Genomic DNA, 15,556 nt, shown 5'->3' on the forward strand with positions numbered 1-15,556 from the left:
ACTTCGAGAACAGCCAATCACTGATCAGAGTGTGTGATTGAATTAGAGTACAGCCAATGACCAGAGTCTGCCTAATACTAGCCAATCATTGACGACACACTGATACACATTCGCGGGAAAATAAAAAAAGAAAAAGAAAAGTGAAAATGGAAATGATACACTGGGGGCACACACTGGCATACACTAGAATTCTGGTAAAATAGAGTTATTGAGACATGCGGAGAAAACGCGGGAGGATGTTAGTTACGTGTTGATAAGTGCCTCTACAGTGCGCGACTTGTGAGGACATGGACTTTGTCCTCACAAAGTAAGTACGTAAACAGGTCGTAAACAGGTCGTAAACAGGTCGTAAACAGGTCGTAAACAGGTCGTAAACAGGTCGTAAACAGGTCGTAAACAGGTCGTAAACAGGTCGTAAACAGGTCGTAAACAGGACACACACACACTAAAGTTAGCCAGTACTGACCACCAAACTGAATGTAACCCTTCTGCAGGAACTGACAATGGCACTGAGCAGGAGTTAACTAACTAAGTAAATAGCTGACTAACTCACAAATTGCTTATTTCCTGAACTGGGACTGGGCACCCCCACATACTGTACTGTTACCTCTCCTAACCCCGAACAGACACACAAACCATTCCCAACTGTCACGCCCGAGGGGCAGATCCGAGACTCAATCGCAGACACGATGTGAAGTTTAAACTTCGGGATCTTTACTGGAAAAAGGTCAAAAACTAACTTAAAGCGACTCCAACAGAGCGGGCAAAAATATCCAAAAACACAAATAGGCAAAGGTACTAACCAGGAGCAAACACGAGGGAGACACAAGACTGGCACGAACAAGGACGATCTGACAACCAGAACAGGGAAAGCAGGGGAGTATATATGTGTGGGGTGATGAGGAGATTGAAGGCAGCTGGGTGGACTGGGCAGGTGAGTAGGATGAGTGTAATCAGGGGAACACACACAGACAGACACAGAGACACATGAACACAGGCAAAGCCTAAACCGTGACACCCAACTATCACAAACTGAAACCCACTTTCTCATTCTCTCAAGGAGACAGAGAAAATATTTGATCATTAACGAGGCATCTTTGGGATTGTTGTGTCCCGGGACTCGGCCAATCCAACCCATTCTTTTTCCCAACTCAACAAATACAGAGCGGTCCTCTGCACCTGATGCGATGTACCAAGCACCCATCAGTGTCTGTATGAGACGCAGTAGTAGTAGTAGTAGTCCACATATTATCATGTGGGAGCTAGGGCTGGGTATCGTTTCAAATTTCACAACACGATTGAAAATATAACAGGCTACCGCACTGATCACTGATCAGTTGCAGTACTGATTATAAAAGGTTGAGTTCAAAGATTTATGATTTTACCACATTGTTATTTAACATTTAAATAACAGATTATTCTGCACTACAGCAGGCAATGCAGAGGAGTTCACCTGAAAGCATTTAACTTACAGGACCTGGAATTCTCAACAGCTATCTATATAGTCATAAGCCTGTTATTACAAACCTCGCTTCACTTGTAAATGAGCAGCTTTGAATGTAAGCCAATGTGCAACGAAGCAAACTTTCCCTCTGTATGTTTGAGCCGAGGGAACAGAATACATGTACTGTACTTCTTATCATCGTGCTCTGCATCGTGCTCTGATATGACAGATGGGAGGGTCTGATGCATTTGCTTCGAGCTTTATTGACCGCTAGAATTGTAGTGTACATCAAACAGCCTTTTGCCACATCTCTGTGGGCTTGTGATAGCAAGTGAAGGACCATTACTGGATGTCCATATTTGCTTTGTTCGGGTTGATTTTGCTTTATGGAAAATGATAAAGGCTTTAAAACTAGTTTTTGACAAAAAAAAGTCTCATTCACAAGCTTTCTTCCTCACTGGGTGGATTTTCACATGGATCACTTTCATTTGGGGCTCCTCCACAAGACAGGGCCTCAAAATGAGCTAATAATGCAGGTGTCGCCTCCACTTTGAATACAGTTTGCTCATCACGAGGAGTTCTACTCGGGTTGTATCATGTCTTTTTTTGTCTCTGCTCTCCAAAATTGAATAGAGACCCCTGATGATGTCATCAGTTTTGTCTTGGCTTGGACTTTGACAAATACTATAATATATATATTTGTACTCAGAGTTCCTGGGCAAATACCAGGATCTCAGTTCCAATTATTTATATACTCAGCTTGCACCAAGCCTTCAGATCGTACTGTAAAATGAGAAAGCAGAGCATGTGGACAGTGTCAACATAATGATTGAAGACGAAGGTAACTCGCATTCTGCAAAGGGGATTCCAGGTAAATGTTACCAGGTAATCCAGCTCAACAAAGACAGTAGTCTAGATTAGCATTTGTCTCAGTAGAGTTCAAGCCGTGTTGTTCTACCGCAAACAGAGCGATGTAACAAATTCATAATGACCGATTCTGCATTACAGCATTAGGAAAGGTTGGCACTCGAGAAAAAGTCACAGAACCACCAATGTCGAATTGATCCTGTGTGCACCATGGATATCTGTACCACATTGCACAGCAATCCATCCAAAAGTGTTTTCCGTCAGGTCTGACGCCCCGACAGTGCTGTTCCTAGAGCCTTGCTGCTACTATGACTAAAAGGCAGTACGCCAGGGTCCACATTAAGTACATGTCGTCATCAGAGGGTGTACGCACAGGCTCTGTGTGGACATCCAAGTGCAGCCAATTTGTTGTGAATGTACGAACTAGTTTGAGCAGACACTAAGCTACATATGGTAGCGTAGCGATCTGTGCATGTGTGGAACGCGTCCTCCAAGCAGACAGGATAAACAGAACTACTGCGCGTCTGTGGCTACCACAGCTGTGTGTAAATGTGTTTGTTTGGGAGGATATACGAGGATACGACTTAGCAACTCTCAAAAGTTAGACATGAATATTCAGTTTCCTGATGACTCACACAGTGTTCAACAACAAGTCCCTGTTGAACATGAATACAAGGATGTAATTACAAAGCGATTTGAAACGAAGTGGTGGTAAGAGTGGTGAACCTGAGTGACTCTCACAGCTCATCTGAAATTCCTAAGTTGCACTAACTGTAAGAGTGTATTGGCTAAAAGGCCAGAACTTAGATGTGTGGTGAGATAAACTGGACTGGACTATGACTGGAACAAGGAAGGATGAGGATGTTCACATTACTTCTCCTCTTTCCACAGCAAAGTGCAATTTCCTCTGGTAATGGTGCCATATTTGTCCGTTGGGACTCACTCTTCTCAAAGAGGGTGTCATTGCTGCTGTGCCGACACTTAAATTCATGGTTACTGATTTATTCGTTTGTTTGTTTGGGTGGAAATTCAGCCAGAAGGGTTTCATTGTGATTTGCGTTAGAAATCCCCCCGTTCTGTGCTCTTTCTCTGCAGACACATCATGACTGAGCTGATTGAAACAGAGAGGCTGTATGTGGAGGAACTGCAAAGTATCATGGAGGTACAGTATCTCTGCTGGTTCCAGAATTGTCCTACACTGCATCACGGCTCACTTACATTAAAACAGATGCGATCTTCTATTGTTTAGTTGGATTTGTCTCAGTCCTTACTCTCTGCTCTTCATGCTGTTGTTGGATGTTTAACATGCCTCTTTAATTCGAGCAAAAAAAAGACCATTCCAGTAAATTACCACTTGGACATTGGCTAATCGCTAATATTCCGTAACTTTCTTCAGTTTCAGCGATGAGAAACTCTGTAAATCTTCATCATCTCATCAATCATTTGTGTTCACTTTTGGCTTGACCTCCACATAGTCTGGCTCAACTGATGCCTTTTCACGGCTTGTCTGTTTGGTCTTGTGACTGTAATGTCTCTGTGATGTAGTGTGGGGATCAAAAGAAACATGGTCAAAATGAGCATGACAGAGCCAGAGATATCACAACTTTTAGTCCCAAATATGGGTCCATCTCCATGACCACTGGATCCTATACATCCCATAATGCAACTTGTTAGTGTCTGTTCTTTAGACTTAGACTGCCTGGTAAACCCAATGGCCTTTCAAACATACTTGTACCACAGGTTTTCTGTTTAACAGTCTATTCCTGATGGAATCTAGCTGAATGTGGTCCGTGTCATTTTATACTTAAAGCTAACAGATCTAATTAAAAACTGAATAAATAGCTGTTGTTAAAGGGCCAGTGTGTAGAGTTTAGGGGGATTTATTAGCAGACATGGAATATAATATTCACAACTATGTTTTCATTGGTGTATAATGACCTGAAACTAAGAATTATAGTATTTCCGTTGGCTTAGAATGAGTCCTTCATACCTACATAGTACATAGGGAGCAGCTCGTCCTTAAGGACTCCACTATGTTTGTACAGTAGCCCAGAACGGACAAACCAAACACTGGCTCTAAAGAGAGCCTTTCATGTTTTAATGTTACCTGAAGGCCACCGTAGTTCTCGCTTGGTGTTCAGTTGGTTGTAACCTGCGACCTCACCACTAGATGCCACTAAATCCCACACACTGACCCTCGAACCAAACTCCCAAAGGGGCTTTGAGTCCAGAGCTAATCTTTAAATTCCATCCGATAGAGAGGGCTGGTGCAGATATCAAATAGCATTTTGACTACTGGTACATCCCTGAGTTCAATAAGTGCATTGATTGCCTTAAAGAAGACTTCAACCTCCAGACTCCTGTCAGTGTTTGAACTCCATATGATCTCCTGGGTTGAATATGTCCAATCAATGTTCTGTTGGTTAACACATGCAGGAATGCATTGATTCTGACTCTGCATTATATTGATCACATGACACACAGCATGCGTGTTAGTGTATGTTGGTCTATAAGTCATTCTCATCACCCACAGGTGTCGATTTGTGGCCAGAGTTTGACACTGCAGATTGGCAGATGTTAAGAATCTCTGTTTCTCTTCTTCTTCTTCTACCCTCCTTCTTTCAGGGTTATTTTGCAGAGCTGGATAACTCAGAGCTCAGCCACCTCATCCCCCCGTCGCTGGACAACAAAAGGGATGTGCTCTTTGGCAACCTGCCAGAGATATATGAATTCCACAACAGGTAGGCGGGATGCATCTTGAACATTGTCCTGCCTTCTGCTCTGTGTCTTATATCATATCGGTAGCAAACAAGAATGACCAGATATAAATATGCTGATAAAAACACAAAGTTGAATTACGACACATCAAAATGTACTACAATGATCTGTAAATTCACTCCGTCCATTGAGGCAACATGCATAGCAACATATTCAGGACATTGTTCTGATTGTTCATCAGCAATAAACTCTAAACAAGTAAGAGACGGCAACGAATCAGACGCTAGCAGGTCTTTGTGGAATGCAGAAGGGGAATACAAATCTATAAATCTGCCAAACAGTCATTTGACGCGCAGATCAGAGGGCTCTTCAACATTTACAAAAACCACTCTGGCACACTTATTGCTGCTGTGTCATTGGTTAAGCTGCTGCGTGCCTACGGCTGTCTGTAGTGTATATTAGGTTCATCAGAATGCAAACATTGATCAGAGCAGTGTTAAATTCACAATGATGTTTTAAGTGAAGGCTTTTCTGTGTACATGATATCTGAAGAAGTTATGAGTTAATTTACAGTACATTACATTACAGTCATTTAGCCGACGCTTCTATCCAGAGTGAGTCATTCAGGTCCTATCACAGCGAAGGCTACACAGCTACGGGAGACATTCTATAATCATTTGTACAGAACAGTTGGTCACAGGTTGAAATCATCTGTTTTCTGCTTCTTGGCCAAAAGTTAAACGCAATGAGTAGCTACAGTACTGTTTGGATTGCAACACAAAGAAAACACAAACAACTTCAGGTATCACTTTCTGTGACCCCCATGACTAAAATGTTATAAACTGCTGATAGCACTGCATTCATAAATATCCATAATGCTTTATAACAATAATCATCACACATTATAAAGGATCATAGTTCAAATACACTATATTCTTTTCTATATTGCATTATAATCGTTATGAATTATATTGTCATTATAAGTTACTCAAAGTGCTTGGTGTTTCTTTTAAGTAAAGTGTAAACTATATCATTAAATCTATGCAACACAGAAAATGTAAAAATTCATTTTTACTTTAATTGTGTGAAATTAAAAGCTGTTGTTTCATGAACTATTTAAGTAGCGGGAGCAGCATCAGACTTTAAGTCTCATACAAACAAAGTGTTGTGTGAGCACCCCTGAGCACAGATAATATCATCATGTTTTACACACAGATACAGTGTTTCCACCATCAGCTGCCGTGGCTGTGCTGGTATAGCTGGCTCACTGTCCATCCTCTTTGTTGGCATAGAGTCGGAGGGCCCCTCTACACTTTTAGTCCCAAGAGTGAAAGGCTCCACTCAATCCTGAGTTAAGTCAATGATTTGATCACTTCATGTGAAATTAATTCAATCTTATTGACGTGCAAACTTGTGAGGCCCTCCAATGTGTCGACATGGGAACCTTGGATTTGTAAAAACTCGAGAAAAGGTTCCAGAGTCTTATCTTTAACCATTTGAGGTCGAAGCCTACCCTCAACCAGAGAGAGTTCCACAAATAGTGGGTCACCAGCGAGACCCGACCCCCCCTCCAATGTCCAGCCAGGTTGAGAGAGGAGACAGTTTACGGCTGCAATCCTACAACACTTCTTCCTGAGGGAATTCTGTTCCAGAACTCTCCCGTTGCACCCATAAACAACACCGTAGTCATTTTGATTAGACTCTGGGTTTTATAACCTTATAATTCCCGTCACAGCTCCCTAACAGTATTATCACTAACATTGTAATTTAAATATCACTGGTTCTAATATAATCATTTTGGCTGCTTGCTATAGAAAAAAATACATGTTAAATTCATTATTTGTATTTTCAAACAATATGTTTTCCTTTGACAAAAGAAAAGGCTTTGAGGATGAGGACAAAGTGATGAGAATGCTGTGTGAGGTAGAGACTGGGCTGTAAGCTCCTGAAGGAGATTGTTTCTAACACCCTGTCATACCAAAACAAAACGGCTGAGCCCATGCTCCTATGCTAGCTTAATACTGTAGGTAATAAGCTACTTACCGGAGGATGCTAACATTGTTAGCCTACATTTCAGCAGACACACACTATTGATTCCTTCTTTACAAACGTACACTCAAGCAGTGTGCATGGGCCATGGTACAGGACACAACCGGGGCAGTTTCAAACATGTGGTCAACGTTGTGGATTGAAACAAAAGAAAAACAAATTACTTGGTTATGTTTCGGCAACAAAATGAGTTTGACTTAATAAAACATTGTAGTTTAGCTTAAAATGAGTACGTTGGTATGTACTGTAAGGGCCTAAAGGGGCCGGGTCATTAGAGGCACCTCCGGTCCTGCCAGAGGGCTCCACCCATTCCCAGAGGAGAGCGTTGGGATCAGGTGTGTGAAGAGACACACCTGGAGCTGATCTCCTCATCGGGGAGGTGAACAAAGGACAATCAGGGAAGTTGATCTGGTGTCACATGCTGAGAGAGGAGCCCAAGATCTCCAGGGTGTTGGATTTAGTTGGAACCGGTAAATCGGCTAGCGGCCCGGCTGAGATAGTTTTAAATGTTCTAGTTTTGTAACAGTGCTCTTGACTGAGCTAGAGTTTTACGTTTTTCTGTTTGCTTAATGAAAGACCCTGGTAACAGCTGATCTGACTCTGTCTTTGATTGCTGTGCTGACACTATTGTCCTCGTCCAATCCTGTTACATTCTGTAACGTAAAACATTTAATATAAATTTAAATAAGTCAACACTGACTATTGGTTTCCACATCTGCCTCCTCCCTATGCGGACTTCTGCGGAATTTGATTAGAAACAAACAAAAGGGAAATGTATTATTAATTAGAAATAGTAAATAATACATTTCCCTTAAAGCTTAATTGGCAACGTCATCTTCAGGACACCAGGCTGACATGGCACACCACTCCAGCGCCTTGAGGGATCCAAAGCTTGAAGAGCATGCTGTCCCGTTGTTGTTCAGGGGAGCAGTTTAATTAGCAGTTCATTTGTGCTCACAAGTTGGATTTGATCCACTTTGCCTTTCTTACAGATTTGCACAGACAGTAGAACAAATAATTAAGTTTTGTATACAGAAATATTGACCTTTTGGGACTTTTGTGGTCCCATTTGAGTAGTAGAGCAGGAGTTTACTTCCTGAAATCATACCTCCACTCTGTAGACTTAAACTGTACAGCATGTGTACTTGTGCTCGTACGAACAAAGGTGTCTGTGCCGACAAGATAGTCATTCAAAGCAACTGTCAACAAGCAGACACATTCAGAGACACCACATGCAGACTGCAGACTCCCTGAACCAAAGAGTTGCTCCTCCTTTCTCTCCATGCACTTTCTTTTGAGTACACTTCCTTTCCTCTCTCTATTGCTTCCTGTTTTGCCTCTTTCTAGCTGTCTCCCTGTCGACTTGTTAGCGCTTCCTCTCATCTCTACACAGCAGTGGCGGGCTGTGCATTTCATACCTGGGCCTTCACTGCTGTCCTGCAGCTGAAACACAGCTACGGTTATTATTTGTTTTGTGTTGTTAGATCCTGGGATACTTCTGGCCCGATACAGGGCTACTTACTGACTCAGCTCTCTATTAAAAGATTGTCGAGCTGGTGTTCTTGCGAGGGAGCTCGCCTGGCTCTTCTAACTGCCGTTACTCCCGACGTCTACCCTGCTTCCTCCGGTCTGAGTGCACTCGGCCGAGGGGCCACCCTGACCCCGGGCGCTCCTACCAGTCGCGTCGGTTATGGCAGCTTCCCTCTTCTGGATCCGTGCTCTTGGTAAATGCCAGGTTTAGGTTTTAATGGCTAGGATTACTTCTAGAACCGTAAGGGATTGTTAAGTGGATTCGGTCTTCTAGGATAACCTTACAGAACTCAGTTGTTAGACATACAATTGATTTAACTTTTTACTGCCACGAGGTACTTTTACTACTTTGAACAAATAAATGCACTTGAGAATTTTACTTTAAATGCAGATTAGATATTTATAGCAGGTTATATTTAGTTAGTTTGCAAGGGTTAAGCTACAGCTCACATAAAATGTCACTACACTTGATTCGTTACTTTAATTTTCTTCTTAGGTTATACTCATTGGTTTTAGATGCCGAGACGGCTCGGTTGGAGCTGGATTTCCAAAGGTGCGATGAAAAGGTTATTTTGTAGTTGTTAGGAGCGATGGTCCGGCCGGAACCTCTGACTCCTCCTGCAGCAGAGTTCGGCCAACAGTCCACAAGGATCTGTACAAAGTCTTTCTAGGGCAGCGGCGTTCCTCCGTTGTTCAGTTGTTAAAGTCGAGCAGTGGGGAGAGGAAAATCTCCGTCTTTCAATTCTTTGTCCACGAACAGCGGTCTTCTTTCCGTGAAGTGAGACGAAGTCCTCGAATACTTCAGTTGCGATCGTCCGTATCTTCTTCTCAGAGCGTCTGGACGGCTCGTGTAGAAATCCCAGTTTGGGGCTTGCAAGCGTCTCCTTTTATCCTTGATTTGGGCTATCTGTTCTCCCCCCACCTTTCCTGAACACATGATCTTCACCCCACCCTTATGTGTGTGCATTTGTTTCTGGAAAGTACCAGACTTTTCGTTTTGCTTCTATGAGTCATCTCTTGCAACATAATTCCATGTCCCATGACTGTTTTCCTAACTTACGCCCAAAAACATCTGTTCCTGACTCACTCTGTCTGCTGACACACTATGACACACTTTTCCACACTTTTCCACATCTCAGCTCCGGTACACAGAACATTATTATAATCAGTTTTTACATTTGTTAAATCACTCTATGCATTAAACATTTGTTATTTATTGATCATAAACCTTATCTTTCGAAGACACTTTAACTATTGATTTCTGAGTATATGCTTCGTGTTTTTATATCCTGTCTTCCCCTGAACGTGTATGCATGTATCCAAGGCGGCTTTCTCTGTGAGCTCAACTCTTCTTGACAGTGTAAAAATGAAGCTAAACACCTAAATACACTAACTGAAGAGAATACGCCGAGAGCGTCTCCTCTCTGCTCTGACTGCAGCTGGGACTGCTGCACGAGGCTTCTGTGAGAGAGTCCGCCTGTGAGTGCTTTGGGGCGGCTCATGGCAGCACCTGCTGCTCGTTCACGACAGTGCAGAACATACTTTAACGTCAGAGTCAAAACACCAGAGAAGTCGATAGATTTGTCGCTCGTAGCTTTTGACAAAAAAAGTCTCCATGAGGGTTCAGAAAGTTGCCAGATTTAGCGAGAGAGTCGCCAAGTTGCCAACACTGGCACCGACTAAATATGTCCCCAGAGCAACATTGGACATAACAATAGTTCCTATTACATATAAAACCAAACAAAATCCATCTTCATAAAAACAAGTTGTACAAATAATAATATGCAAACAAGCATATTAAAGCTACTGCAGATGTAAAAACAAAAGCATTTAACTTACCAGAGCTGCTGTTCACTATTTAATGTTATGTGGGAGTTCACAGGTAGGACCCAAACGCAAGACCACAGGAGACAGAAGTTACTTTTAACAGGTTTTATTGAGACTGTGTGAAGGTGTGGAGCCCGTGGTCCGACAACCGAGTGGCAGATCGACGGTGTGAGTCCCGTGGCTCGACACCGGAGGGCTGGCAGCTTGACGGCGAGAGTAGTCCGTGTCACACAAGGAGGGAAGAGCGGCAGCGTGTAATCCGTAAACACAAGGAGGGCAGAGGACGCCACGGGGTTGACGCGGGTGAAAGACGGTACGACCTGACAACCCCAGACTGCAGGGCCAGAGCTTATGTAGTGACAGGAGACTCATTAGTGGGCCCTGAGTCTGGTGTGTCAGGCAGCAGGAGGTGATCGGCTGGAGTGTCCTCAGCTGTGCACACTTACGGGTGTGGCCATGGGAGGCGTCTGGAGGCAGAGGACAAACGGAGAGCACATGGCACACAATAACAATGACAGAACACATGAGGAGCGGAGATCAGGGGAAACAGAGGTAACACCGAACAGGTCAGACAGGGATCCTGGATCCTGACATTTAAAGACAAAGTCCATCCTCCTTTCTTTGTTAACAAAGAATTTAATCTCACGGTTGTTCAGTACATCCGTGTGTTTTAGTTCCAGTAAGAAGTCCTTCTCCATTCATGGACGCCAGTGAAGACAGTCGAGCCTCCCCAGTTGTATTTCTTGAATATGTTTTAATGCGTTTGAGGCTGAAAATGTCCGCTCCACAGAGGCAGCAGATTTTGGGATTGTCACTGCCAAACATGTCAGCCTAGCTCACTGACCAATCACGTACTTGTAGGCCAGCTAGCAGGCTCTGGCACGTCAAAGAATACGCCCAACATGTCAAACTAAAGATCTGATTGGTTGAAGAATATGACAATCAACAATATCGTCCCCATTCGCTTAAAGTGCACATGGATTCACTTGTGAGTCTGCAGGCCTCTGGCTCTGTTCTACCTAGAGACACAGAGGTGAGATCTGATTGGATAAAAACTCTCCTTAAAACAAGCTGCACTGGAAGCAGAGCAACTGAGGAAGACAGTAGCTGTGCAATGAGAACATAAGATAATGGGAAAACTATTTTTATTAATTATAATACATGTAGTGTATTTAAGAAAAATGATTAAATTATAAAATAGATATAACTTTGTGGTTCTGTTTAGGCCAGCAGAGAAGGTTTTGAAGGCCCTGACGGCCCACCACTGCTTCACAGTAACTGGTAAAAGTGTGAGGTGGAGCCGTCATTGGACTGCCTAGGATTCTGTACTCTTTTTCAAACTCCTCTTCTCTAAACTCTTCTTCTTTAAACTCCTTTGTTTTTACATTTCAAGGGGCCAAAACCTCACTTGTTGTGGGCCCACCATTTTTAAAGGAGTACTCCAGTGATTTAGTGTTACACTTCCTTAGAGTTGGGATAAAATGATGGATTAGAAGATAATACTTTTAGTCACTGAACTGATCATCATACTTTCATTCTGCTCATTATTTGCATACAGTCTTTTCAAAATAAACTTCTGTTTTCATAGGAAACTACTTAGTTAGGTTAAGGCAACAAAACTAGTTTGTCCCGTTTAGGAGAAGCTCTTGGTTTGGGTTAGAATAACTACAGAAGTGCCGTTACAAGTACAGAAGTTACATGCAAATAAATCAACGTTAACTTTGCGTTTCAGGTGGCACAAACAGCAGTCTCTTGATGAAAGATGTGTTTTGTTCAACCCATCCACCTGTTACACTTCCTGGTTCATGATTAGGTGGATTACATACAAATTGATTTCATGGGTTGTCTACGAAGTACAGCGCATTTATTATCGGAAGGTAACGCTATGAATGCTATATGAGGCAGCTCCAAAAACACACACCATGATGAGTAGCATATTCTTCTTAGATGAAATGAGTAGAGTTAAAGGCCAACTTACCCAAGCAGATCCAAATGAATGACCACAGCAACTGTACTGAAGGAATGTCCAAGTTATTGAAGCCAAAAGCTGCTTACTCACGTTAGTAAGTTGGCTTCCAGGCTGACAAAGAACAAATGACAGTGTGTGTTCTCATTCTGTTTGTTCACAACTGACCTGCAGTACATTTCTGAGGGAGCTGGAGAACTGTGCAGAGAAACCAGAGCTGGTGGGAACCTGTTTTCTGAAAAGGGTGAGTTCCGTAGTCGTGTAATTGTATGTTACATGAGTATTTGTATTTTGTTAATTTACACTTTTACTGCTGAATAATAAATACTTTTTAAAAACTTTTAGTACTTCAAGTACATTTTACTGATACTTCATCTGTACTTTTACTTGCAATGTATATATTTCTATATTTCTGTGTATATGTATTTTCTTGGGTCCTTTTATATCCGGTCTCTAGTTCCTTTTTTTATTCATCAAATGTATTCATTTAGACTGTTCCAGACAGGCAGTCTGGGGGATGGGTCAACATATTCTCCAGGGTGTAGAAGGAACCCAGTTCAGTGCAGGCCCCTGCTTCAATGGACTAAAGTTGTCCCGATTGTCAGAGAAGGGAAACAGAGAATGAACCCAAATGCAGCCAGACGAGGAAGCAGCAGCGAGCACTGAGATTTTCATGGCTAAGTGCTACATGAATACTGTGAAAGTATCAAACATGCTCAATCCATGGAGAAATACACACAGCCTGTATTCATGCACTGTGCCTTTAAACGAGCCGTCAGGATTTCTGTACGGTTGTGACGTCACAACTATATAATATATATATCGACCTGTATTTATTGACCAGCTGATACCATCCAACGGTCATCTATGTTGTTTTGGGCATCGCCAAACAAACCTTTTTGTCGCTTTTGTATGAGACACTTTGGTACTGGATTAAGTCCTTTGCTTTGTATAACCAACCGTTCAACCCCAAATCTTTGGATTTGAGAAAAAGAAAATTGCCAGTGACCGTAATCTAGGCAGCGGTTACAGTATGTTTCCTTCAACATAGATTTGGCAAAGCAAATGAATAATTTGTAGACAGGGTTGAATAGGGTTTGTCTCGTGATGGTGGGCTCCTTTAATGCATGAGGAGATGACGTTGACCAGCCAGTGATGTGCCAAATTGACAGACTTAGTATTCCAGCAACAGCTAAAATTGAGCAGAAACTGACAAGAGTTGATCTACTGTCTTCACTCAGACATGTCTTTGTGTTGTCAGAAAGAAGAGCTGCAGGTGTATGAGAAGTACTGTCAGAACAAACCCCGCTCTGAAGTCCTCTGGAGGCAGTGTGGAGACAGCCTCTTCTTTCAGGTAACACACACACACACACACACACATGAACATGCAGCTTTAACACTATGTTTTGAAGATTTGTCTTGTGTCCCCTCCTGATGGACAATGGTTGGTGTTTGTGACAACAGGAATGCCGGAAGAAACTGGACCACAAACTGTCTCTGGATGCTTACCTGCTGAAGCCCGTCCAGAGGATCACCAAATACCAACTCATGCTCAAGGTAACCAGCTCAGAACCCACAACACTTAGTGCTGTCAGCTGTAGGGAGCTCTGAAGCCCACTTGCTTGCTTTTTGGTTGAGACGCTTCTTTGATTAGCTACGAGATCTCATTAAAAATGATCCAGATTATGTTCGACTAATATTTCAGTAAATGAATAACAGGGCATTTAGCTCAACCTGCTGCATGTAATCCCCCACAGGAGTTCCTAAAAGCTCTTTTTGAGCTTGGAGCCACAATGAGGGTGTAGTCTTTCAGGGACCCCGAGTTATACACATCTACACCCCCGTCTTGGCGTTTAGAGGTCAAAGTTCTGAACTTTAATCCAGTTTTTTTAGTTATTTTCAAGTACATTTTTTGGGGGCGAGCGAGGGAGAGAGAGGTATGCTACACATGCAGCAGGGGTCCCAGGTTCCGTTGCATGCACTGCAGCCATTGGACTACCGAGGCACTCCAGAACAAAAAAGTTTTGAAATTATTAATATTAAGTAGATTTTGTTAACAGCCCTTTTTTTATGAATATGCAGTCTGAAGGTACCACATATCATTTGTACCACGAGATTAAATGTTGAAGTCGCTCAATACAGAATTCGGGGTATGCCTTTTGCCTTCACACGGCTCTCACTCAACATGGCAGCGGCTGAGCCGGCGGCCAGCAGTGCTAACAATGCTAACAGTGCTGACGGAGCTAACAGTCCTCGCCTGGGGGTGGGCACTACGGTAACTGCCGCATGAGCACAGGGCAGAGTGGCGGCAAAGAGTAATTAACCAGTCTTTTTCTGACCCCTTCCTGTCTTCCAGGAGATGTTGAAGTGCAGTAAGGGTGAGGGGACGGCTGAGTTGGAGGAGGCTTTATCCACCATGCTGGACATCATCAAGTCTGTCAATGACTCTATGCACCAGATAGCCATCACTGGCTTTGAGGTCAGTGAGTGGGATTCATTCATCATCGCCATCATCATCATGTGCAAAGAGGAACAAGTTGAGAAAACTTGATAAATAGGGCTGTTTGACCGGCTGGTTATGTCAAATCAGTTTAACTGCGGTTGTTTTTTTTCGTTAAACTTCTATGTTATGTGTTCCAAAATTAAAAAGACTAGTTCTGTCAACTGATATGTTTTTTATTTAGATAAGTTGAAAGTAGACCATTGTTTAGTTCCAGAGCTGTTTGACTTGATTTCAAGTAGTATTTCACTCTCTTTTCAATGATCCACTGCATTATTAGCCGTGCTGCTAACAGCTCAATCCAAACATGGATTAGTTGACCAGGGTTTGAAATTGATTGTATGAAGAGTTTTGAGAGCACAGCCTCGTTTGGTCTGTCCACACCACCTAAACTCAGCTCCAAATTATTTACCAACCAAACACACAACAAAGTTTGCAATCATGGGTAAACAGATGCACTTTTGGGTCACTTGCTGGAATCCCTAAATGTGTGATTATTTTTGAGAAGACAGTCTCCAAACATAACAAATGCAGTAGAGATGCAGCTTATTCTAAGACGTCGAATAATCTACTTTGGGTAAACGTCTCTGGATTCATGACTTTGAAATTGAAAAAATCGAATAACGAATAAATACAAAGAAGCAAAACAAAAGTT

General features: G+C 42.6%; 1 protein-coding gene across 1 annotated transcript in view; it reads left to right on the forward strand.

The window, feature by feature from the left end:
- The window catches only part of mcf2l2 (MCF.2 cell line derived transforming sequence-like 2), a 161,021-nt gene that overhangs the window by 83,692 nt on the left and 61,773 nt on the right, over positions 1–15,556 (forward strand). Inside the window, exons 16-21 of the mRNA XM_079267930.1 lie at positions 3,407–3,473; positions 4,937–5,052; positions 12,576–12,645; positions 13,663–13,755; positions 13,866–13,958; positions 14,758–14,880. Coding sequence (XP_079124056.1) covers positions 3,407–3,473; positions 4,937–5,052; positions 12,576–12,645; positions 13,663–13,755; positions 13,866–13,958; positions 14,758–14,880 — 562 coding nt within the window. The remainder of the gene's footprint in view (positions 1–3,406; positions 3,474–4,936; positions 5,053–12,575; positions 12,646–13,662; positions 13,756–13,865; positions 13,959–14,757; positions 14,881–15,556) is intronic.

Source organism: Melanostigma gelatinosum (assembly GCF_949748355.1).
Source record: "Melanostigma gelatinosum genome assembly, chromosome: 4".
NCBI classification, from domain to species: Eukaryota; Metazoa; Chordata; class Actinopteri; order Perciformes; family Zoarcidae; genus Melanostigma; species Melanostigma gelatinosum.